Source organism: Malus sylvestris, chromosome 2 (genome assembly GCF_916048215.2).
Source record: "Malus sylvestris chromosome 2, drMalSylv7.2, whole genome shotgun sequence".
In the NCBI taxonomy this organism is placed as follows: domain Eukaryota; kingdom Viridiplantae; phylum Streptophyta; class Magnoliopsida; order Rosales; family Rosaceae; genus Malus; species Malus sylvestris.
In genome coordinates, this window is record NC_062261.1 from 8,346,945 (window position 1) to 8,373,490 (window position 26,546).

At 38.8% G+C, this 26,546-nt stretch overlaps 1 protein-coding gene, 2 long non-coding RNA genes and 1 pseudogene across 3 annotated transcripts; 3 read left to right on the forward strand and 1 right to left on the reverse strand.

Annotated features, from left to right (window-relative positions):
- Positions 1 to 26,546, forward strand: part of LOC126608661 (disease resistance protein RPV1-like) — a 112,225-nt pseudogene that overhangs the window by 59,818 nt on the left and 25,861 nt on the right.
- On the reverse strand, positions 4,175 to 5,434 carry LOC126609020 (uncharacterized). The gene is made up of 4 exons (XR_007618077.1): positions 5,235 to 5,434; positions 5,053 to 5,150; positions 4,872 to 4,969; positions 4,175 to 4,696 (listed from the first exon to the last, which is right to left on the reverse strand). It is a non-coding gene; the product is annotated as an uncharacterized LOC126609020 (long non-coding RNA).
- LOC126608883 (uncharacterized) lies at positions 13,800 to 14,464 on the forward strand. Its single transcript, XM_050276902.1, has 2 exons — positions 13,800 to 14,051; positions 14,158 to 14,464. The coding sequence occupies exons 1-2, from the start codon at positions 13,800 to 13,802 to the stop codon at positions 14,419 to 14,421; spliced, it is 516 nt and encodes a 171-aa protein (XP_050132859.1). The 3' UTR covers positions 14,422 to 14,464.
- Positions 15,834 to 17,548, forward strand: LOC126609007 (uncharacterized). The gene is made up of 2 exons (XR_007618067.1): positions 15,834 to 16,093; positions 16,200 to 17,548. It is a non-coding gene; the product is annotated as an uncharacterized LOC126609007 (long non-coding RNA).

Consider the following 26,546-nt stretch of genomic DNA (forward strand, 5'->3'; position numbering starts at 1 on the left):
TTCCAACCCCCCATGGCAACGGCTACATCAGAGGAGATCAGCTTAGTGCACGATCATGTTACAACACTTCAGTCAAACAACAACACCTGTCTGTCCCCAAGGAGACTCTCTCTATACATAACCAAGTCGTAAAGACCAGCCTAGATGAAGCGAACTTGGATCTTCCTGATAGCAACAGTCAACCCGACGACCCTTGAGATGACTCCTTCACCCAGCAAGCACAACCCGCTGAAGAGTTAGAGAATGTCTCTATCTCCAAAGACCATCCAGACCGCATGGTGAAGATTGGCACTACTTTGTCACCACCCCTTCGGTTGTCGCTGATCTCCTTTTTGCAAGAGAACGCCGAGGTCTTCGCTTGGTCATATAAAGATATGCCGGGCATCTCTCCCGATATCATCTGTCACCACTTGATTATTGATCCCAAGACCAAACCAGTAAAACAGAGGCGAAGATCTTATGATGTTGAGCGATACGAGGCGATGAAAGCAGAAGTTGAAAAACTCAAGGACATAGGCTTCGTCCGTGAAGTCAATTACCCAACATGGGTAGCAAATGTTGTCCTTGTTAAGAAAAATCCGACCAAGGAAAGTCTCCTGCTTCAAAAGGTCTTGTGGAGAATGTGTGTCGACTACACCGACCTAAACAAAGGATGCCCGAAGGATAGTTTCCCTCTTCCTCTCATTGATAGACTTATAGACTCTACGGCAGGGTATGAGCTCTTGAGCTTCATGGACGCTTATTCAGGATACAACCAAATCCTCATGAACCCCTCAGACCAAGAACATACGGCTTTCACTACTGACAGGGGACTGTATTGCTATAAGGTTATGCCTTTCGGCCTAAAGAATGCAGGAGCAACTTATCAGAGACTGGTCAATTCAATGTTCGCCGAACAGATTGGGAAGAGCATGGAAGTTTACGTTGATGATATGCTAGTCAAGAGCAAACATGCTGACCAACACATCACCAACCTATCTGAAACTTTCACCATTCTAAAGAGGTATCGAATGAGGTTGAACCCCAACAAATGTGCCTTCGGCGTGGGCTCTGGCAAATTCTTAGGCTTCATGATTAGCCAACGAGGCATTGAAGCTAACCCTGAAAAGATCAAAGCAATCCTCGACATGAAAGAGCCAATAACTTCAAAAGACATCCAAAGCCTTACTGGCAAGGTGGCAGCCTTAACCAGATTCATCTCTAAGGCCACAGACAGATGTGCTCCTTTCTTCAAAGCACTCAAGGGAAATAAGAAGTACATTACATGGACGGAGGAATGTGCCAAGGCATTCAGGAACCTCAAAGAGTACATGAGTAAAGCCCCTCTGCTCTCCAAACCAGAAGTTGGTGACACTCTCATCATCTATCTATCGGTTTCGGCTTCAGCAGTCAGTTCTGTTCTTATTCGAATGGACAGTGGTGTCGAACGGCTCGTCTACTACGCTAGCAAGGCCCTACAAGATGCGGAGACACGATACTCCAACATTGAGAAATTAGCTCTAGCATTGGTCATGTCTGCTCGGAAACTTCGCCCTTATTTCCAAGCACACGCCATCATCGTGCTTACCAATCACCCTCTTCGACAGATACTCCAGAGTCCTGACACGTCTGGACGAATGATCAAATGGGCGATAGCATTAGGTGAGTTTGACATCTCCTACCAACCAAAACCAGCCGAAAAAGGTCAAGCAGTAGCAGATTTCATAGCCGACTTCACATATCCTGTTGACATTGCTTCTACACCTGAAGCAGTAGCTTCATTACCATCGGAAGCTCAGAAAGTAGAATCAACGACCTCAGCATGGAGTCTGTATGTTGATGGCTCATCCAACCAACAGGGCTGTGGAGCGGGACTAGTCTTGACTACGCCCGACAAAGTAGCAATGGAGTATGCTCTTCGTTTCAAATTCAAGGCATCAAACAATGAGGCCGAGTATGAAGCCCTTCTAGCAGGATTACGTTTGGCCAAACACCTCGGGGTTAAACAAATTGATATTTTCAGTGACTCCCAATTAGTGGTCAACCAGGTTACCAACAACTTTGATGCTAAGGACAGCTCCATGGCAGCATATCTTGCGCAAACACAACTTTTGCTCAAGCACTTCCGCTACCAGATCACCCAAGTTCCTCGAGCGGCAAACAGTCATGCAAACGCCCTGGCTCGCCTCGCCTCAGCTGTGGAAGACAAGATTGGAAGAAAAATTCATGTCGAACTGTTGGCAACACCAAGCACCATGGCCGCAGAAGTATGTAACTTACAACAGGGGGATAGTTGGATCACCCCGATCTATAATTTCCTTGCTCATGGCACCCTCCCAAATGATAAAGTCCAGGCTAAGCAAATTCGATACAAGTCTACCCGCTACCTGATCATCAATGATTAACTCTATAAGCGAGGTTTTAGCCTGCCATACTTCAGGTGTCTTACGCCTGCCGAGGCGGAAATCGTCCTTCGGGAAATACATGAGGGAGTCTGTGGAGATCATGCTGGATCTCGGTCCCTAGCACACAAGACTTTTCGCCAAGGATATTACTGGCCAACACTCCACCAGGATGCCATCAAAGTATCCCGCTCATGTGACAAATGTCAACGATATGCGACTATTCATCATTCCCCTCCAGAGCCTCTTACTCCTATGATCAGCCCTTGGCCCTTCGCCCAGTGGGGACTTGATTTGATCGGCCCAATGCCGGCAGGGAAGGGCAAAGTCTGTTACGCAGTCGTTGCAGTGGACTACTTCACAAAGTGGGCCGAAGTAGAACCCTTGGCAACCATTACTGAGGCAAAGATAGAAGACTTCGTGTGGAAGAACATCCTTTGTAGATTCGGCATTCCCAATGCGATAGTCACTGACAATGGGTGACAGTTTGATAACAAGAAGTTCAGGTTGTTCTGCTCTAAGTTCAACATCAACTTATGCTTTGCCTCTCCAGCTCATCCCCAGTCTAATGGACAAGTTGAGGCCATCAACAAAATAATCAAGCGCACTTTGAAAACCAGCTTGGACAAAGCTAAAGGCTGTTGGCCAGAATTTATACCCCAAGTTCTTTGGTCATATCGCACTTCATATCGGACTTCAACAGGAGAAACTCCATTCTCACTTACCTTTGGCACAGAGGCGGTTGTCCCTGTTGAGCTCGAGCAAGCAACATTCCGAGTCCAGAACTACATTCAAAGTGACAATGACAAACAACTCACCCTCAACTTGGATTTAGTCGAGGAACACAGAAACCAAGCTCACTTGAGGAATGTCGCCTACAAGCAGCGCATCTCCAACTATTATGACTCTAGGGTCAAGCCTCGTTCTTTCAAAATAGGAGACTGGGTCTTAAAGAAAAGATTACTCTGCGACAGAGTCCCGAGTGAAGGCACACTTAGTCCAAACTGGGATGGACCGTATGAAGTCATTGACATCAGTCGCCCTGGCTCTTACACACTTAGAAGCTCCGATGGCAAGACCCTTGGCCATCCATGGAACGCTGATCACTTGAAGTACTACTACAAATAGACTCACGATGTACAAGTGTTGAGCTATAGCCGTTCGGCATCCTATGTAATGAAGGTCATTTGGCAATGAATTCAATAAAGAGGCAATTTAGCCAACTCAGCCCTCACTCTTTTACATTCCTAGCAATGGAACACTCAAGTGTTGAAACCTCAAAGCAGATATATCCACAGTCACTACAAAACAATCCGTCTTCCACAGTCACTACAAAACAAGCAAATGAAGACCGTGTCAAGCGCCAAAAAAAAAAAAAAAAAAAAAAAAAGCTTCATCCAAAAAGCTTCACCCGAAAAGCTTCACCTCCAAAAAGCTTCACCCAAAAAGCTTCACCTAAAAAAGCTTCACCCACAAAGCTTCACCCACAAAGCTTCACCTAAAAAGCTTCACTCACAAAGCTTCATCCAAAAAGTTTCACCCAAAAAGCTTCACCTAAAAAAGCTTCACCCAAAAAAAAAAAAACTTCACCTCCAAAAAACTTCACCCAAAAAGCTTCACCTAAAAAAGCTTCACCCACAAAGCTTCACCTAAAAAGCTTCACCCACAAAGCTTCACCCAAAAAACTTCACCCGAAAAGCTTCACTTAAAAAAAGCTTCACCTAAAAAAAAGCTTCACCTAGAAAGCTCCCTCTACATACTTTCACCATCAAAGCTTCACCTAGAAAGCTTCATTTAAAACAAAACCTTACCCATTCAAGTTTTCCAAATACAAAACCTTGCGGCAAAGAAATGGATTTTGTTCACAAAAACCACTCTTAAACGTATACAAAAACACGTGGGTAAACACAAACATTTTTTGTTTTACATCAACCACGTCCCTCCCATAAACGGACTTCCAATTATATATATGTTTCCAAACATATTCTAATAGATCAAATAATAATTCAAAGTCCAAAATTTAGTTATGGACAAAAATACAAGCAATTCACCAGTACTGAAGTTGCTACAAAAACTGGAATCTTCCCCAGACTAGAAATCCAACAAAGCTTCGCCTCTTTTCCTCTATCAAATTTTTGCAGCTGCTGCTTTTCTCCAATGGAGCTGAATTTTGGACACCCTCTAGTTCTTGAGCAGATGAACAACTTTCAAGAAGGAATCATTTCTGTTTGAGCGACGGAAATTAAAGTGTTGAAGCTCCAAACATGATAGTCGGCTTCTTGCAGATTTCGAAGCTGTTGTGATGTTTCGAAGATCTGGAAATATTTAACCATTAGTTCATCCTGAATATTTGATATGTTATGAAAGAGTCGATGAGGAACAACTTCAATGAAGAAAGCATACCGATCTGAACAAGAGAAAATGGAGTTTCAAAGCTCACAACAAATCTGACGGGTTGACAGAAAAATAATAACCAGTCATTCATCATACCTGGATTTCTGGAGTTATACTGCTCCGAGGGATCTCAAATTTGGATATGTTGTAGTTCACAAGTTAAGGAACAACTTCAATGAAGAAAGAATACCGATCTGAACAAGAGAAAATGGAGTTTCGAAGCTCACAAAAAATATGACGGGTTGACAGAAAAATAATAACCAGTCATTCATCATACCTGGATTTCTGGAGTTATACTGCTCCGAGGGATCTCAGATTTGGATATGTTGTAGTTCACAAGTTAAGGAACAACTTCGATGAAGAAAGTATGTTGATCTGAGCAAGAGAAAATGGAGTTTGTGAAGCTCACAACAAGTCTGACGTGTTGATATACAAATGACGAACAATTACTCAACATACCTGAATATCTGGAGTTGTACTACTCCGATGGCTCTCAAATTCGGATATGTTGTAGTTCACAAGCTAAGGAACAACTTTCATGAAGACAACCTTGCGAGTTGAGCTACAGAACATGATGTTTTATTGCAGAGCTACTGCACCCTCTCCGTTAACTCCTTCCTTCCCTTCCTTGGCTCCCACACCCACTTTCCTTCATCATGCCTTTGGACTCATTCAGATTTTTGTGAGGACATGAAGACCTTTCCAGCAAAGAAAGAGAAAGGCCAGTCAAAAGAATAGCCAAAAGCCACCAAAAGTGACGGACAAAAGGAATAAGTGCACAGTGCCATATTGAACAAAGTCCGGGGAAATGGGGAAGAAGACACAGGCAAAGGGATGAGACTTTGAGTCTCATTGTTATTATTTATCTACCTCCCAATATGCAGCAAGAATACATTGGGCTTCACAAAAAACTAAATAAAGGGGAGTGGGCACAAACATGTTCTCCTCTTTGGGCTTGCCACACAAATAACAAATGAACAAAGGCACTGGATCCCTTTTTTTTCGTGGGCTTGCAAACAAATGAGCAGTTTTGGGCTACACAAAAATTTTGGGCCCTCCCAAAGCTAAACCTAGCTTGAAATATTTTTGGATAAGGCATATATGAAGGTGTGACATCAAAACAAGGTTTCGTTACTTTGACATATTAGTAGCAAGCAAGACATCTCATTCGGCAACTCTCCTCGCCTGAAGACTTGGGGGACTCCCACCATATGCTACTGCACCCTGATACTCGGAAGTCTCACAACCACTCAGTGACTTGGATTTTTCAAGTCTCCAACCGAGAAGTTTTCCTCACTCAGGAAATTAAGGGAACACTACCTCAAACTACATGCTTCACTCACAAAGCTTCAACAATACAAGTTTCGACAAAAGAAAAAAAAAATTCAGAGAACTTTCTGAAAAAGGCTTTGGTGTATTTAACACAATATGTTGAAATGAAGCAAAGCTTATTTATTAATATTTTCGATAAGCCACAAATATGTACATATACATGAGTCAAAATAAACAAACAAAAGGGAGCCTTCACAAAGGTTGCTTAGGGGAAGTCTCAGCAGTCGGTAGAGCCCCAGAAAGAGAAAGCACCGGAGGGTGGTTATCCGGAGCCTCAGTACTTGAAAAAACCCCAGAAGGAGGAGGCATTGGAGGTTCATCATTTGAAGCTTCATTACCAGGTACAGCCCCAGAGGACGAAGGCAATAAATGCCTTTGGAACAAACCCACAAACCGCTGATGATCAAGTAAAACCTTACCATCAGATTCCTTCATCTGGTCAAGCTTCCTCTTCATGTTTGTAGCATAGTCATGGGCGAGCCGGTGCAACTGCTTATTCTCATGCTTGAGCCCTCTAATCTCCTGTTTGAGACTCATCACTTCAGCAGCCAATGATTCAACTTGGCGGGTTCTAGCAAATAGGCGTTGGGCCATATTAGACACAGAACCTGCACACTGAACACTAAGAGCCAGAGAGTCCTTAACAGCCAACTCATCAGACCGTTTGGAAAGTAGTCTGTTATCTTTGGGAGTGAGAAGGTTCCTGGCCACCACTGCAGCGGTCATATCATTCTTCATCACAGAATCCCCAACGGTAAGAGGACCAGTAGGGGATATGAAGGATGGGCGCCATATGTTGTCTGGAGAAGGCGTGGCTGTCTCTTCTCCAAGGTTCAAGTCAAAACGACGGTCGGAGGGTCCAGACATTTTCAAATGTGTTGAAGAGGGAAGAGGTCAGACAAATCAAGATCTTAGAAGTGCAAGAAATGAGCTTCTACTGGTAGAGATTCAAGTGTGCTGTGGAACTTAATGCCAGCCTCTATAAAAATCTGCATTCGACGGAGCTTCAGAAATCGAAGAGGCGTTTGCTTTCTCAAAAGCTGGGCTGCTCAGAGACCACGAGGGCCGATCTCAGAAATCGAAGAAGCACCTGCTTTTTCAGCCTCGTCAGCACCTGTCACATGCACACTCAGCTTTGCGGAAATTACGGGCAATCTGTCGAAGATTTCTGGTGAAGTAGAAAGCACGTGAATCTTACTGTTCAATCACCGCTCTCCATATGCACCATCAACTCCTCGGGTACCACATATAACTTTGTCAAAGATCTCTGACAAAGTTTAGGCACGAGAATTTCGAAGTTCCAGCTACCCTACTATTACCCATAAGGGTAAAGGAACAGCACCACTGCTTGACAACTGGAAAGTCCCTATGTGTGTCGACCTCCGTGTTTTGCGGCAAGACAGGTTGGCAAGAACGTCCAACCTTTACTTACATTCGAGAAAAGACTCCCAACATAATTACTTTCTCAAAAACCGGAGTAGCACCGCTTTCCGAATCTCGAGAGTCAGATCCTCGACGGGATTGCTTGTTCGAAAACCGAAGAGGCACAACTCTCAGAACTTCGAGAGCCAGATTTCCTTAGATAAAGCTTGTCTGTAATCTTCACACGTAACATCAGCTTTCCAGATACCACATACCACTTTTTCAAAGTGCTCTGACAAAATTAAAACACGTGAAGCTGACAGCTCCCACTACATTGCTGTGACCAAGAAGGGTAAAGGAATAGCATTACTACTTGTTATTGGGAAATCCCTATATACATTGACCTCCCTCCTCAACGGACAGGCAAACCTGCAAAAATGCTCAACCCTTTCTCGCATTCGAAAAGGCACCCTCAACATAACCTCTCGAAATACTCAGCTTTATTTCCCCCCGATAATACCTCAGCAAATAAGCCACACCAAGAACAAGAGTATCTCATATCATCAGGGTCGAAAGCAAGAGTATCCCATATCATGCTTTCTCCCTGTCTTTGTCTTTGTCCTTGTCCACACCTGCAGGACAAGGAGAAAGAGAGCAGTCAGTCGGAACCTGAAATCAAACCTCCAATTTGGAACTGACTGCCTGGAGCCTTTGCCTGGTTGCTTACTTAGCATTGCTCTCGAGTACTCATCCTCAACTGCTGTCAAGGTCACGAATTCCACCGGTAAATACCTCATGACAGTTGATCAGATATTGGCTCTTTACACTGAAGCTGCCAAGCGTGGATGAGTCACTATGAAGGAATGTTCTGAAGGACCATTTAAATGCAAAGGTTGCACACCACTTCTGCCATGCAAAAGATTGAAGCAGAAGGTTCAACGGTGAGCTGAAACAGATCACTACAGCACGACACCTTTCCATACCACATTCATTATTCCGTCAACAGCAAAAGTATCCCATATCATCAAGGTCGAACGTACTCTAGATTTGATGGACTTGTTTTGACCCTCAAATTTTTGAGTCGGCCTTATACTCTGAAGGGCACCAGAAAACCCTCCAGCACAGTTCAAGAATAAGCCTGTGGAAAGTTACTTCTTCAAAAGCAAAAGTATCTCATATCATCTCTTATCCATTTGCTTCTCCTTATCCTGGCAGTTGAATGAGAGACAAGGAGAAGGAGAACAATCAACCGGAAGCCGAAGTCAAACCTCTGATCCTGGGTTGCTTACTTGGAAGTTTGACTGCTTACCTTGTCTGTCACCTCTTTCGGCAGATCTCCTAGCTCGGCGACTTGGGGGACTCCTACTATAGGGTTTGTATCGCACTTGACCAAGCCCGAAACTACAAGTAAGCTTCAAAGTGAAATTGATACATTACCTTGTGCATCTTCATCAGCTAAATACACCATTCCCGGATGGAGGAAAGGTACTTCCAGAGAAGGGCAGATGAAGATCAGACCACACTTCGGTACTTAGAAGTTTCGTGATTACTCAAGGGATTGGATCTTGCAAGTCCCCAACCGAGGAGTTTCCCTCACTCGGGAACTTAGGGGAGCACTGTTTGTACCATACTTGACCAATCCCGAAACTACCGAGCACCGGCCAACGCTATACTGTCAAGGACCCAGAAGAGTTCCCCTCCGACCAGGAGGCCAATCACTACTCGACACGTGTCAAGATTAGAAGCCAATCAGAGCGCAGCACGTGTCGACATCAAGAACCAATCATAACATGACACATGTCAATGTGACAAAGCTACAAGTTTTTCTATAAATAGGGGTCATTCCCCCACAATATGGCCTAATGCCATTTGTGTTAAATCATTCACAAGAACTCACTAAATTGAGAGTTTGATCCTTTGTACTTGTGTAAGCCCTTCACTACTAATAAGAACTCCTCTACTCCGTGGACGTAGCCAATCTGGGTGAACCACATACATCCTGTGTTTGCTTCTCTGTCTCTATTCATTTACGTACTTATCCTCACTAGTGACCGAAGCAACCAAGCGAAGGTCACAAAACCTGACACTTTCTGTTGTACCAAAAGTCTTCGCTGATTTTGTGCATCAACAACTGGGTTTGGATTTTGACGATGCTTCTGATTCTTCATCATCATCTCAGCTGGTAGTTGATGGGTATGTAAAATTTTGAATTTTGGGATCAAAGAATTCAACTCTTAGGAATTTTGGGAATAAACAATTCTTTTGAATTCTTTTAAAATGTGTATTTTGATGATTTTTGTTGTAAAGAAATAGATGGAATATCTCTACAAATTTCTACACAGCTGGTGTTTCGTTATGGATGGCTCATCTCCATGATGAATTTTTTATAGAGTCCCTCCCAATGGATGAGCAGTTGGCTGCCTTGATCTTGGTTTTCGACACAACTGAGGTTTTGGTCTCTTGCCACTCACTCTTTGTCACTTTGTTTACTTATTTAGCATGATTTTCAATGTGTCTTATATCAATTTGCTCGCGTTATGCTGCAGTTGTCGTCTCTGTCTGCCCTTCTTTCTGACTTGTATTTTATGGCAACTTTCATACGGAAGTGAAAAATGAAAAGTACCCCTGCTCAAATGTAGAAACTTTGTGCAACTAGGATGATTGAAGATAGTTCGTCATTCGGAATTTGATAAAATTTTACCTGTTGGGACAATTGAAGTTGTAGCGAACGTTATTTCAGGGTCCATTCGTAAGTTCATAGTCAATGTAAAGGATGACCACAATCAACAAATTTTAAGGACATGCCGTAGGAATATGAATCTTTGTATGCTGGAGAAGTCTAGGGAGAAGTAGGACTTTCACATCGTGTATGCCTGAGTAAGACATGGCAGAGTATTACTTAAGTTCATGTGTCGGTTTCAATGTTAGAAAAGAGTTGGTTAGCCTGAGAAAATGAATAAAAGTGATACCATGATAAATGAGCATGTCGACCTACACAGTACACAAATTTCATGCTTTGTTGGATATCGTTTAAGTTAAAGGTACTGTTTTACAGGTTTGTCAATTGATGGCGACTTACAAGGTATTGAAGGAAGAAAATTAAAGGCATTATGGTGTAGTTACCCAAACCAGATGTGATTCCCTTGAATGCAAAAAGCTTTTCCGAGATGATAAATTTTGAAATTTTTATAAGCCATAATGCACTCTTTTCTAGATGCTTTAATTATTTGCCCAACGATTTGAGGTGGTTTGATTTGGGTGGAGATGTGTTTCAAAATCAGGGATCCAATATTCTTCAAGAGCATATGGCTATGTTCAATTTGCAGTATCTTCCAAGGCATCTTGTCACATTTATTATGTCAAACAGCGGCATCAAACAATTGAAGGGATTTAAGGTGCGAATACATATTTTAAATTAATTTGGACGATTACTAATTTAAATGTATCTTTTATTTTTGGAAAAAGAATTTTTTTGCGAAGTTTTTCATTATTAATGATTATATTTAAAGTATGTGACTATTTGTTTTTGTTTTTTATTTTTTATTTTGGTTTCATAGAATTTGGCAAAGCTTACATCTATGAATTTAATTTATTGCGAATTTTTTGAAAAAATCCCCGACTTATCTGGAAGCCCAAACATAAAGTACTTGGATCTACGTTGCTGCACAAGTTTGGTTGAGGTGAATGATTCTATTGGATTCCTTGATAAACTTGTTGATTTAGATCTTGGGGGGTGTTCTAGTCTTGCGAGATTTGCAACAAGACTTAGATTGAGATCCCTTGAACGGCTTTGTTTGGTCGTTGCACAAGGCTCGAGAGTTTCCCAAAAATAGAAGACGAGATGGAATCTCTAACGTACTTGGATATAGATGAAAGTGGCATAAGAGAGTTGCCTTGATCGTTTGCATATCTTACTAGGCTTGAAGAATTGACAGTATATGGTTGTAAGAACCTTACAGGTACATCATTACATCATATTTATAGGTTGCAACATCTCATTCAGGTTGAATTCCGTGAATGCCCAAAACTGGTGACATTTGGGAAGAATAAGGTGACGTTTGATGAAGTTTCATCCAGCAGTACCGAATCTCAACTGCTTTCAACTGACTGAGAGACTTCACAGGACAACTGTAACACATTTGCTCTTCCCAACCTAGATTACCTTTATCTTAAAGGATGCAATTTATCAGAAAGTGTTTTCCTTATGCCCCTTGATTGCTGGTCCACATTAACAGAACTTGATCTGTCCAGAAACAATTTTGTTAGTCTTCCGGATTGCATTAGCAAATTTGTCAACTTATGGGGACTTACATTGAGCGGTTGCAAGAGGCTTCGGGAAATTCCACAAGCCCTTCCACCAAAACTACATTATTTAGAGCTGGATGATTGCACATCATTGGAGAAAATTCCAAAATTGCCCCCGACGCTAAATCTTATGTACATGCGTAACTGCTTTAAACTAAGTGGTGATGGGGTGGCAAAGTTAGAAGACAATCTGTTGAACTTGAATCAGGTTCCTCTCTCCTCTCTTAATTTCTCTTGAAATTAAAATATATAATTTGTTGATACTTGGGAGAGAGATCAAATCACGATTGCTTGTAATTAGTTATCTACATATTATTGTTTGTAGGATAAACATCCAACAACCATGCCAGAATATGAATGGAGAACTGCAGGAAAATTTGCTGGAGGCATTGAAATTAGTTGTGAAATTCCTCTAAATTTACAAGTGGGGGAGATGTTATTAGGATTGGCTCTATCTTGTGTTTTTAAACCACGGACTTTTTATGATGGTTGTTCATGTGGGGCTCAACTCAGTGGCTTTAGAAAAGAAGCAGGGAGATAATTGTAAAGTTAAATTTCAATTCCCTAAGGGCGCACGCATTAAAAGCTAAGGGTTGCACCCTTTATTGCGCAAAGAAGATGAATGGCTTCACTTGTTCTTTAGGACAAACGAGTAGTCTTGGGAAGAGGCCTCATCCACTTGGATCCTCATATACCGTCGATGATGAATACGATCGTCAACGACAATGGCTTTCCTTATCTTTGGACCCAACAGATGATCGTCCAAAACGCAGGCAGATTGATCTCAAGGAACATTGAGGAGGAGCAACAGCAACCGTTCACTTCAGACGATCCACAATTTCTGATATATATATAATTGTGATATCTTTTGTAGATTAATATAATAAAATTATTTAATTTAAATTTTTGAACAAATAATTAATTTAAATGAAATACATGAAAAAACCACGGGAAATTTTATTTAAACCCATGCAACCTTTTTTGACACCCAACTTAAAATTTTGAATATTAATTATGTATTTTATCGTATTGCATAATTATTATTAAGTACAAAATGAAATTAATAATAAAACTCAAATTTATCAATAAACCCTCTCTCTCTCTCCTCTCTTTCTCTAGGATCACGATTCACAATCTCACTCTGTTCTTCAGCAGTCTTATTAAACCCTACAATTCTTTTCCTGTTCTGGTTTCTATTTAGCTGAAATCTCAATAGGGTTTTCTTAGGGCTGGTTTGGTATTGCTGTGCTTTGAAAAAAAGCTGCTGTGAGAATAAGCGGCTGTGCTGTGAGAATAAGCAGCTGTGAAATAAAGCCAGTAGAGTGTTTGGTAAACTTTTTTGTGAAAGTGCTTTTGGAAAAAAAATCAGGATGATAGTGTGTCTTTTCATTAAAGGAGCACTGTATCTCCGTGTGCTTTGAAAAAACTGGCTTTTTTTCAAAGCAGCAAATAGCAGCTTCAGCTTTTCCTTTGATTTTCAGCTTATTCTCACAGCAGCTTCCAAAATAAGCCTTTTTTTTTCAGTTTACCAAACACAAAAATGACCATCAGCTTTTTTTCACAGTGGCTTTTTTTAAAATCACCTCAATCCCAAACGGAGCCTTAGACCAGGATTTGGATCAACTTTTGACTCTTGTAAAATTCGGGTTTCTTTTCCTCCTCCTTGCAGATAGATATGAAAGCTGAGAGAGAAGCTTTTATTTTACAGGTTGGGGTTCGTAAATGATTGTGTTTACTTTTGACTGTAACTGACCGTCCATATTATTTCTTCTGATTCGGGTCAGGTTGATTTTCGCAGTCTGAGGGCTATTGCTATTGAGTTCCTTAACTTGGCTACAGTCATTTTTGGCTGTCAGTCCTGTGCAGGTTCAGAGTCCTGGGACTCCACCGGTACAAGCAGGTATTCGTTTTGTTTTTTTTTTTTACCAATAATATGTATTATTTTGGGATAATAAATCTTGTTTTGATAGTTGAAAGCGTATTCTTAATGTTTTGTTTGTGTTATTTTGCTGACCCACCATTGTCATGGAGTTAGTTTTTGGCGGCACCATTTTTTCTCTCCTCCCCGATGATAGAGTTCCTAATCGTTTAACAATGTTGCAGAAAACCCTATTTTCAGCCATGGAATCGGTCATCAGCATGATGAGAGAAGTGGAGGTCCAGGAGAAAGCAGTGGATATTGTTCAAGAGGAAGCTTCTAGGGGAGGTTTGGATATCATGGTCAAGGTGGAGGAGCTTAAACAGATGTTGGCACATGCAAAAGACGCAAATGACATGGTTGTATTTTGTGAAATGTGATTAAAGTTTGAAGTTAATGGATTCTGAGTTCTGCTAATTTTAATTAAGGGTGCATCATAACTGAGATTATATTCTTTCTGTGCAGCATGCTGGAGAAGTCTTTGGGGAGAAAGCAATTTTAGCAACTGAAGCGAGGGAGCTTCAGTCTCGATTGCTCAACTTATCAGATGGGAGAGATAAATCACTTGCGATTCTTAATGAGGTTGACTCCACTTCATTGAGTTGCTTATTGCACTGCATTACAGTTGGTGCATGCTCTATTTCACTAATTTATCCATTTATCTTTAGATTGCCTCATTTTTATGCTGTCTTTTTCATATCGTATTCTTCAAAAACAACAATTGTATGATCTGTTTTATTATATTTATGTATCAAACAATATCATCACAAAAGATGTTAATTATTTGCACAGTACAAAAATACTTACTGTGCAATTAATTGTCTGTTAAGTATTTGCACAGTAAGTATTTTTATGCTGTCTTCTCCTCCTCTGCTGCTTATGAGCTTCTACGAGAAAATAAAGTGGCCGAGGAGGAGTTCGCAGGTCTATTTAGCTTCTAAAAACCAAATGGGTGTAAAAATAAATCCACATATTGAATTGGATTTATGGGGGTATATTATGTATTAAATTTGGGTTTAAAAAGATATTAATAATTTAGTTAAAAATCAAATGGGTGAAAAGAGTAAGTTGGGTGTAGAAATAGGTTAGATGGGTTTAAATAAAATTTCCCAAAAACCACATCAAGTGGCTTGGTAAGGGTGCGGAGTGTGTCTCCCTAATAAACAAAAAAATTGTGGGAGGTCCTGTATTCAATGTTCCGAGCTGGTGAGTTTGCTTGACTGTGGCCTCGGGGTAAGATGAAATTCCCCATAGCCTCTCTGGGCCCGGAAGAGGTGAATAACTGTGATTTTCCACGAGTTGTCTCATTTTTAAGAAAAATAATTAACTGCATGAAAAAATAATAGATGAAATTTTTGGTTTGGTGTTGTTTAATAAGATTTAGTAGGATTTTAATATCAAAAGATATAACAATATAGAAAACATGGCCGTTGAATAAATTTGATTGATCTCTACCCTCATAATCTCACAAGTCTCTATTCCTATATATTACTTCCTTGCAAATTCTGGGATGGAGTTTGGGTCAAAATTGCAGCCTAATGTGTCTTGATACATTTTTGGTTTTGCAAAAATTATGTCTCCTGCCTTTTGCCTTTTATGGGTCCTTTATTTGTTCACGACTAAGGTAACGTGGGAAGTTGAAGCACGTAGGATTTCATGTCATATGATCACGTTTAAATGTTATGTGATGTTATTGCCACACAGAGTATAAAGGATTATGCAGCAGCGGAGAAGAACATGAAGGTTTGTGCTTGAATCCTTCGATAGGTTTGAGTCATTGAATTATATATGATTACAATAGCTTGATTTACAAGTATCTTTGCTATAGAAATGTAGAGCGATAGTGTTAGTACCTTGTTTTTACTCGAGCATTCTCGAATGGGGTTTGAGAAAACACATGCGCTTGAACTTTGGCTTTGAGGTATTCAGGATTCAGCCAAGTACTTGTTTTTTTAACGTAAATGACAAAAATATGTTGTAAGTGAATAGTACCAGGATTGACTTTTTAGAGTAAAAATTTGATTTTTTGTTAAAATAAACAGTACCGGAAGCTTTTCATTAAATTTTTTTTTTTTAAGGGAGACACACAAATAAGTTACCGCGTAGGAGATCTAGTTTTTTGGGCTGATATGGGCTGGTCGGGCCTTATTCTCCAACGTACCCAGCCCAAAGCAGTGCAGAAATCAACCGCGTACCCTCTCTTCCACAACGACTTGTCGTTTCTATTAGTCGTGTTGGCTGATCCGGGGGGTCAAAATTCGGTGCTTTTCTCGAAAGTGCTTTTGGTTGATGCCGCTGCTATTTCCGGTGCGGGGTGTGGGCAAAAGCACGTTAGTAATGAGACTGTTTGAAACCCTAAAAGCATCAAATCCCAGCTTAAAGATTCGGGGCTTCTACACTAGTAATTGATTCCCTCTCTCTCTTTTTTTTCATTTTTGAATTTTTCATATATTTTTACAGATTTTTTGTGAATTTTTTGTTTTGTTTGTATGACTGTAATTTTGTAGGTGAGGTTAGAGAAAGAAGTGAGAGAGTAGGGTTCCAGGTTGTCATATTACATCCCCCCTCTCCTCCTCCACCATTTCCAGCCTTCAGGGTATCCCTTTTCATCCAATCTTAACGTTTGTTCGTTGCTTTATTTTTCATAACTCCATTTCGCAGTAAAAAAACACTTAAAACACCGTTTTGAAGATGAAAATCCATAGACCTAACTGTTATTGCACCGGACATTACCAGTTGATTGTCAAGCACTTTTTGTTTTTTCATAGTTTGATTCTTAAAGTGTTTTTCGTTAATATCAACAATTTTCGTGGGTCTACATAGCATTCAACCCTAAAGCATGTTTTTGTATGTCAGCCCATAGTCCTTGAGATGGCCCACAGTAGGGAAGTATAAAGTAGATGTTGAATCGTTTGAGTCATTGGCACTGCCTGAATTGCAGGTGGGATGATTTTTTTCATCGCTTACTGATCAAGTCTTGCCACCCTCTGCACAATTTAGTTAAATTTTAGGCCTTCACGTTTGCGGAACTTTGTGGAACTTTTTTCTTGTGATGTGTAATCAAGTAAGAGAAGATGCTGATGTATTCATCGATGGTGAAGTTGGGAAGATGGAGTTGTTCAGTTCATCGTTCTTCTCTGCTGTTTTAAACATTCTGGAATCCACAGTCCTGTTTTTGGCCTCAGTTCCATTTCTAAAATTCGGACTCAATATACCTGCAGTTACATTCTCCTCAAACATTTCATTATTTCCCACTATAATCTTTTGATAGCTTGCCTTGTTTCACAACTATATATTTGATATAAGTTTGGTTTATGTTCTAACAGTTTTAGAATCACATTGATATATATGATTTTCGCATACTGTATATTTTTTACTTATTGCTCATTGTATGGAGTTGGAGTCGATGACTGAACCAGATGAGGAGTATGGGCTCTGATGAAGTTGCTGTAAGCTTCATGTCGTCCTGTTTCTTGCACTGAATTTGTACGTGACTAGGGTTTCTGAACTTCTGCAGTTGCAAGGTTGAAGAATCATTGGGGTGCAACAATGTTTACGCTGTGCCAAAGTAACAGAGATTTTGTAAAAGAAGAGATGTACTCCCAGTTGGTAGCTTTATAGAGTAAACAATAGGTGTTGGACGATCTCTGTGTCATCCTCAATTGTAAGACTTGAAGGAGCTCAATTGTACTCAACCGGCTTCGGATAGGCGTTTTCAAAAATAAATACTAAATACTGTATTTCTTCTTTCTGAATTTCAGCATGATGTTCTTATTTTGCAAACATCTAATAGAAGATGGAACTCCAGGAGAAGTTAGACGTGAATAAAGAGGCACAAACCGTGGTTTACATACAAGTTATTGTCGGTTTAGTGTCCCTCAAGAGACATCCATGCAAAAGATGCATTAATATGTGTCTTACACTTGACCAATATCTGTATCCCATTTTTGTTTCGTCTACATGACAAACCATTTCATTTGTTTCAGTACTTTACCTGTAGATTAGAAAGTTTAACTTATCAAGTAACAAATAAGAACCTAACTTCTTGTTTTGTGGAAAATCTTAATGTTACAAGGGAAATTTATTGATCAAAATGACAAAATGACATCTAGTCTTGGGGACATAAACCTCATTCCTCAAATTCAAGCGAAAAAGAAATACAAGAAAAAAAAAGGGACAAAAACCTTACCCTGAAACATGAAAATATTACAAGAAAAGAAAGGGATATAAACCTTATCCTCCTTGAAGCAGAAAAACATTACAAGAAAGGAGGAACATAGGATCTAACCCATCTAAAATAAAATAAAAAATGTAAGAACCTAAAATAATTGTCAATATAGTTTTGTGTTTCATTTTTTTCTATTTAGATCTCTTGCAAGGGAGCAGCCTCTCCATAAATTAGGGTAAGGCTAGCCGACATTCACCTCTCCCAGACCCTGCGTAAAGCAGGAGTCTTGTGCACTGGGTACGACCTTTTAGATCTCTTGCAAGGGACACATACTTGACTTCAGTAATTGCTAGTGCATTTTGGATAGAAATATATAAAAATATTCAAGTACAGTTTTTGTTAATATCGTGTAATATTGCTGTCTATTGTGTCTTCACATTCTTTTCCACATTTCTCTGAAATATAGCAAAGGAAAAAATCACTAATTAAATGTGTGATTTGTTTTTAATTGCTAACTATGAAGCTACAATAATCAGCAACATTGTTGAGGATTTCTTAGTCAAGGCACTACAACGCACGGATTTGGATGTCGCCAAATACCCGTTGGAATACAATGGCAAAGACTAAGACTATGGTGGGGTCAAAAAGAAAAAAGTATCTATGTCGTATATGGGATCGTGGCGATTTTATAATATTATCACCCAATCTCAATCATTTTAACTTTGCTACGTGTCATGCCGTGTTTGCTGTGCCATACAATAACAGGGAAATGGATCCTCTCCAGATCCATTACGTGGAGAGATCCTCGCATCTCAAACGTTCATCGTGTATCGTACGGTCAGAAATTATTTGATTTTATTATTTAAAATTAAACATAAATATTATCTGATAAAAACTGATTATATGATATACAATGAACAACTGAGATATGAAAATCCCTAAGATCTCCATATAAGGATCGGAGAGGATCCATTTCCCAATAACAGTATATTTGTTGCATTAAAGTTCATTTTATTGTCGGTGTCGTAAGGTGAAAGAAAGCGTGTCAGCACCACTAGGAAAATCACCGTTTGATGAATGGAAGTTCCAAGGAAAATCACCCATTGAACTAGAGAAACTTAGCAGCTTATGGTTTCATGAAGATGAGTAACGTACTCAAGTAAATAAAATAGTTTTTTTTTTTTATATATTTGATGGCATGCAAACGATGCCATTGCGGTTGGATGAGGATCATTTTCGGGTCCTATCCTTACATTTTATCTCTTCATCGTACATTATATGATTAGTTTTAGTTAGTTATTGATTAGTGTTTAATCTTAAAGAAAAAAATTTATAATGATTTTTAGCCTCACGATGTATGATAAACGAATAGAATGTGAGAATATGAAGAAAGAATTCAAATGGAATTCAAATCCATTGCATTAATCTGATTTCCTGCATATTTGTGGTGCTAATTAATAATTTTTATGTGAAAGGAATTGCATTTCGTCCAAACGCTCTGCTTGATGTATTTATCTTTATTTTTCTCATAGAAAAGAGAAAGAGAAAGAAAAAGTCTTTGTCCAAGAGAATCACTTTATCATGTAGCCGAAAGAAAACGAGGAATAATTATAGCTGATCTGTACCCGACTAATAATATGTGAGAGCAAGTTCACCGGGAACAAAATGTCCCAACCCTCAGTTCAAAAAACAAGCTAGCCCTCAGTGAATTTGCTCCAGCCCATAAAGTTGCCTGGCACCCAGCCCATGTCAGGCAACAGACCAGCCCAATTTTGACAGACCAAGGAGCCGGCCTATTTGGCTGGCGCGTGCAAGACAATCGCGCGTGGGCACGAGTAGCCGACAAGGCTGCAGAGGGCTATCAGCCCACTTGTGCTCCGGAGCCCATCAGCGATGTGGCGTGCTTATAGCTGTTGGATTTCCAACGGCTAGTTTTTCTAGACCGTTGGATTTCCAACGGTAAAAAAAATTTAAATTTTACTTTTAAACTGGACCGTCCGATCATAGATCAACGGTCTACGCTTTTTTCCCCAAAAATAAATAAAAAATTAAAAAAAAAAGGCCCAACAGTAAGATTTATTACAGTTGGCCACGTGGCAGCTCCTTGGCTCTTGGATTTGAATATTTTTCAAATCCAACGGTCCAGATTAATTAACTATATTAAAATTTATTAAAAATTATAAAAAATATAGAAATATTATTAAAAAATACAGAAATATTTTTTTTTAAATACAGAAAAATTTTAAAATGTTATTTTTTTTTCTATAAATACCTAACTCTCATCTTCCACCTTTACACCACATTTCAATATTTTCTACACTTTCTATACTATCTACATTTCAATATTTTCTACACTTTAAGAGAAAAAAATGTCTTCGTGGAAGCTCATTGAAGATGTAACGTTGTGTGAATGTTGGGTTCACACTACTCATGACCCGATTACGGGTAATGAGATGGATAAGCGAGAAATGTTGAGTAAAATTACGAAAGCGCTTTGCGATGTACATGGAAAAGACGCCAGAATTAGTCAAGGTCTTCAAGGTAGTTGGAAAAAACTCAACGCATCCTTTACTTGTTGGAAAAACGTCATCTCTCATGCTTCCGGTAACCTCCGTAGTGGGACAAGTTTAGCGGATCAGGTGACAATATTTTTATTTATTTATACGCATTCCACCCACATCAATATTTTGATTTAGTTAATTTCGTATGTAATTTTTATGTTATTTCTTATGTAATTTTTATATGCATTCCACCCGCATCAAAAATTTAATTTATTTAATTTCTTATGTAATTTTTATTTAATTTCTTATGTCATTTTTATGTAATTTATATGCATTCCACCCCTATCAATATTTTGAATTTATTTAATTTCTTATGTCATTTTTATGTAATTTATATGCATTCCACCCCTATCAATATTTTGAATTTATTTATTTGTGTTACACCCGCATTTTTTAACACTATCTTATCCCACATTTTTATAGACACTACAAGTTCAAGCATTCTACAATTCAAAGAACCAGAACAAATCATTCACCAGATGGGAATGTTGGCAAATTGTCAAAGATTGCCCTAAATACAAAATTGTGGCAACCGGTCCAGAAGTTGTTATGCACAGTATGGGTCTACATAGTTATCCAGCTGCAGCCCTAAAAATCATGTTGTGGAGAATAATACACGTTATCATGATGGATCGAAGAGCCTTGACATCAAACATTCTAGCTGTAGCCCTAACAATCGCCCAACGAGCTTGCACGATACCAAAACAACGCTCAACATCCTTCCTACACCCTTCTTGACATTTTGCGAAGTGTTTTTCTTTTTCAGTCTGTGGATGTGGCACTGTTTTGACAAATGTTGACCACCTTGGGTAAATGTCATCTGCAAGGTAGTATGATCCCTCGTATTGGGTACCATTAACCCAATATGTGCATCTCGGCGATTTTCCTTGCAACTGATTGTCGAACATTGGGGATTAGGCAATGACATTTAGGTCATTCTGAGCTCCTGGAACACCAAAAAAAGCATGCCAAATCCATGTATCAAATGAAGCCACCACTTCCAAAATAATGCTTTTGGCTCATTTTCTGTCGCCATATGCTCCTTGCCACGCACTTGGCCAATTTTTCCAAGTCCAGTGCATGCAGTCGATGCTTCCAATCATGCCAGGAAAGCCTCGCATCTCACCCTTCCTCAGAAGCCTTCGCATGTCCCTTGGCATGGGTGTCAAGAGGTACTCATTGGTGTAGAGGGCTTCAATTGCAGAGCAAAACCGCATCAGGGACTCCAGAACAGTTGTTTTTCCCATCCTAGCGATCTCGTCCACTTGATCTGCAGATGCTCCATATGCAAGCATTCGCAAGGATGCTGTAATTTTTTGCTCGGGAATAAGACCTAGAACATGAAAAGCATTCTCTTTTTGCACAAAGTATGGATCATGGTTGCAAATATCACTCATGATTTTGTCGAACAAATTTCGTTGCATTCTAAAATGACGTCTAAAAATATGATCAGGGAATATGCTATTGGGAATAAAATAATCTTCCAATAGATCTTTACCTCGTTTTTCCCTTTTTCTATCGAGGTTTGCAGCACGTCTTGGTTTGACAATATGACCCACAACTTTCATGACACGGCGGGAATGTGAGGCCTTCTGCCTTCTATGGTGATCATCCTCATCCTCCTCCATGAAGAAAGCCTCATCTCCACCTCCACCTTCCTCGAGATTGACCAATTCTGTCTGTTGTGCCAACAACCTTTTTTGTTGCTCCTGCAACTATTTATACACTCTAACATTTTAACGGGTCAAGTTGTGTTTGGTGTGACATACTTTAACAGTGCATCGTGGCGTGAAAGTGTTTTTTTTTTGGGTGTCGTGAGGTGTGAAAGAAAGCGTGTCAGCAACACTATGGTAAATCTCCGTTTGATGGAAGGTAGCTTTCCTTTAACTTTATCACATTCACATTGAAGGTGGTAGAGGTGGTAGGAAGCTGAGGAAGGAAAACATGCAAAAGGCCTGAACAGTAAACAATAATGTTATGCCTTTTGGTGCACGTTGGATGTCTATTGATCTCTGTTTTTCTATCGTCTAACAATTTAACTTACTTAATATTACTTTCTGTTGGTATTTATTTTTATCTAAAAATGAGTGGTTTTAAATTCGAATATCGTAAATGGCAAATTCGATACAAAATTAGGTTGTTTATTGTGTAGCTTAGTCTAACTTCCTCTTTCCTTAATGTAAAAATATTGATGTACTAAAAAAAAATTAACTCACTAACACTAAAATAGATAAAAAAAAAAGTAAAACGAGTACAAATGAAGAAAATCTTAAATAATTTTGTTGCAGTATTTCAAATTAATTGCATATTTTCATACATTTTAACTTTTGTATGTACACAATTGATTGATATACAGTCATAATAGCTTCATATGGCATCGTTTCTGTGCCATAAGGTGAAAAAGGGAGCGCGTGCTTCAAAAAAAAAAAAAAATTCAAAAAATCACCGTTTGGTAAATGGAAGTTGCAACCAAAGTTCCTGTCCTTCAACCCAAAAGGTAGTACGTAGGAAACTGCTTTGTGGTTGCGGGTAGGAAGAAAACCACGACGCCTGCCGAAAGAAAGTCCCTAAATTAAATACCCTAAGGGGACTTCACACTCAATACTAGAAGAGAATTTTCACTGTGAACGAAACACGTAAAAATTTAATAACTTAAAAATTAATTTTTTTTACAATTTATATAAAAACACGTAATGTATCAATTATGTTCCGGATTTCAATAAAAAAATTTCTCCAATACTCGGGGTCCTCAGTTTATTTGGCTTTAGTATAAATTATTTTATCATCTGTTAAAGAAAAAAGCACCTTAATTGACTCACCTTAATTTGATGTCCTGCATATTCCTTTGCTTTTCTCTTGTATGTTTTCTCTCATCACGGAAAAGAAAATTGACCACAAGGAATCGTTTTAGCTAATTCCCATCCAATCGAAGTGTGAAGGGATGAGATAGGGAATTGGGACCCTAACAAAGACTCAGAGCAGTAAGTGGGGCTGGTTAAGAATAATTATTTGGGTTTTGAATTTTTTTTTTCTTAAATTAAAGGAGAATTAATAGGTGGGAGAAAAAAGGAGTGCAAAAGAAGAAAAGGGTTGTGAAGAAAATTACTCCACAATGAAATACTTTTGTGTTATTTCAAGTCAATTGCGTGTTTTATGCATTTAATTTTTTTTATGCGTATGATTGATTTGACATATTATCATTTTAGTTTTTTGTTGTATCGTGTAAGTGTTATGAGATGAAAAAGAGAGCGTGTTACTAACATAACGAAAGAGATGAGCTTTCGATGCAACTTCAATCCTTTAACATGACTACATTCACATTGATATGTACTTTTCTTCATTTTTCTCACAGAAAAAAGAAAAACAAAAGCAAAAATGATTTGTCCAAGGAATCATTTTACCGAAAGGAAAAGATGAATGATCGTAGCTGAGCTGTTGCCAACTATTAAAAGTGAAGGGATGATGAATTGGCCCATCAAAATTACGAGATCTGTGAATATGGCATGTAGAAAAAAAGGTAATGCTAAAAAGAATAAATTTGAAGATAAAAGTTACAAACTAAATAATGTATCATTAATAGGAATGGATACATTTATCAACGTTTAAGTAATAAACCAATCATCAACTGTTTTTAAATTTTAATCTATAAATTTAATCTTCTTAAAATTATTCTAAAAAAAATTCCACTGAAAAGAAATATCTATATGTGGGATATGGAATGGTGGCAAATTGTAACTCAATCACCCGATCACAATCATTTTAACTTTCTTGCGTGTAATCTCGTGTTTGGTGTGATATGATATAGCAATGGATTTTTTGGGAAGAGGATACCCTCCGCATCATTTTTATGGAAATTCTGGAGATCCTCGAATCCTAAAGGTTCATTGTGCGATCAAAAAATTATTTAAATATTTAAATTTAAAATTAAATATCAACAGTATTTAAGAAAAGTTGACCGTAAAATGAACGTACTGAAATGAGGATCTTTGGAATCCCCACAAATCCACCACTTTTTGTATAGAAGTTTTGTTGTCTGTGTTGTGAGGTGAAAGAAAGCGTGTCGTCAACACAAGGGAAAATCTCGGTTTGATGAATGGAAGTTCCAAGGAAGGTTGCTTTGCTTTAACTTTATCATGTTGACATTGAAGGTGGTAGGAAACTGCTGCTTCCTACATAGGCAGAAAATCATGCGAAAGGCCTGATATATAACAAGAGCGAATTCTTGGTGCGAGTACCAGTCCAGCATCCATACTCAATTCTTTGAAAGGCCCTTCAATTTACCTGGATTTCTCCAATGAACAATCAACTTGTCTCTTCTTTTTCCTTCAGCAGTCCTCCTTCGTGGGAGTATGATGTCTTTTTGAGCTTCAGAGGAGAGGATACACGAACCAATTTTACAGATCACTTTTACAAGGCGTTGGAGGACAAGAGAATCACCACGTTCATTGATCATCAACTTAAAAGAGGAGAAGAAATATCTCAGGCTCTTCTCGAAGCAATTGATGAGTCGAGAATTTCGATTATTGTATTCTCTAAAAACTATGCATCTTCAAGATGGTGCTTGGAAGAGCTCGAACGTATCCTTGAATGTAGAAAGTCAATGAAGCAAATAGTTTTGCCAATTTTTTACAAAGTGGATCCGTCCCATGTACGAAAGCAAATGAGTAGTTTTGGTGACGCGTTTACAAAACTCAAGTGCAAATTCGAAGACAACAAGGAGAAGATCCTCACATGGAGTTGTGCTCTTACAGATGCAGCCAATTTGTCAGGATATACTTTCAAAGAGGGAGAGTACGTATATTTCTTCCCCTTATACTGCCCTTAATCTGAAAAGATGACTTTACCTGAAATTCAATTTTCTTTACATAAAACTCAACCTAGTTTTTGTGCTTGACTAATTAAGCTTAACAAGTTAGATTTTATATCTTTTGGTTTCCTAAAACACACCTAATAACAATTTGATTCTCTTGCATATTTATATCCTCTTATTGTGTTAAACCTATTGCAAGTTTAACTGGTCATTACTAATTGCGTTAAATTTCGAATTGTCTGGATTAATTACCCGAGTGTACCCATTTTTTGTTGTTCAAATTTTAAATTTATTAATATATTTTGGTTTCCTAATTTGCCTTTTTATTCAAAATGGTCCCTGAGATTTGCATCATCTATAAGTTTGGTCCCAGAGATTTAAAATCAATAGAAGTAGAGTAGTCATTGAGATTGTCCACCATCTATGATTTTGGTCCTTCCGCTGAAGCTTTTGGCCGGAAGTTTGGGCAATTTTCAAAGCTTCGTAACTCAATCGTTTCTTAACCAAATTCAACCCGTAATATATCAAAATGAAGATAGGAAAGTATATAATAATATTATATCATTTGGAAGCCCAATGGTTGTCGGAGATGGTCGGAAAACAGCCTCCAAATTGACTGGTCAGATGAAAAATTGGAAAACTCGTCGGAAACTGGGTAAACTTTAAACATTCATAACTTCTTCAATACTCAACGAAATTAAGTGATTAAAAAACAAAACTCATACTTCTCGACGAGAAGAAGAGAATGGTACCTTTTTCAACGGCTAAATCGCCGTGGTTTTGCCGGAAAATGGCTCGAAAGTTTCTGACTTGTTTTTCAACAGCCACTTTCAAGCCGTTTTCCGGCCAAACCATGGCGCGTTAGCCGTTGAAAAAGGTACCATTATCTTCTTCTCGTTGTGAAGTATGATTTTAGTTTTTGCAATTGATTTCCTTGAGTATTGAAGAAGTTATGAACGTTTAAAGTTTACCTAGTTTTCGGCGAGTTTTCGGCAAATTTTCCAATTTTCCCTCGGATCAGTCAACTTTGAGGCTATTTTCTGACCATCTCTGGCAATCATTGGGTTTCCAATTCGATATAATCTTATTCTACACTTTACTTTCTTCATTTTGATATATTATTGGTCGAATTTGGTTAAGAAACGATTGATTTACAAAGTTTTGAAAATTGCCTAAACTTCTGGCCAAAAGCTTCAGCAGAAGGACCAAAGTCATGGATGGTGGACAATCTCAGGGACTACTTCTATTGATTTTAAATCTCAAGGACCAAACTTATGGATGATGCGAATCTCAAGGACCATTTTGAATAAAAAGT

What these genes read in the sequence shown, in the direction of transcription:
- LOC126608883 (XM_050276902.1), top strand. Translation starts at nt 13,800, where the DNA reads ATGGAGTTAGTTTTTGGCGGCACCATTTTTTCTCTCCTCCCCGATGAT. An exon ending in CAAAAGACGCAAATGACATG is followed by an intron (nt 14,052 to 14,157) that starts GTTGTATTTTGT and finishes CTTTCTGTGCAG; the next exon opens with CATGCTGGAGAAGTCTTTGG.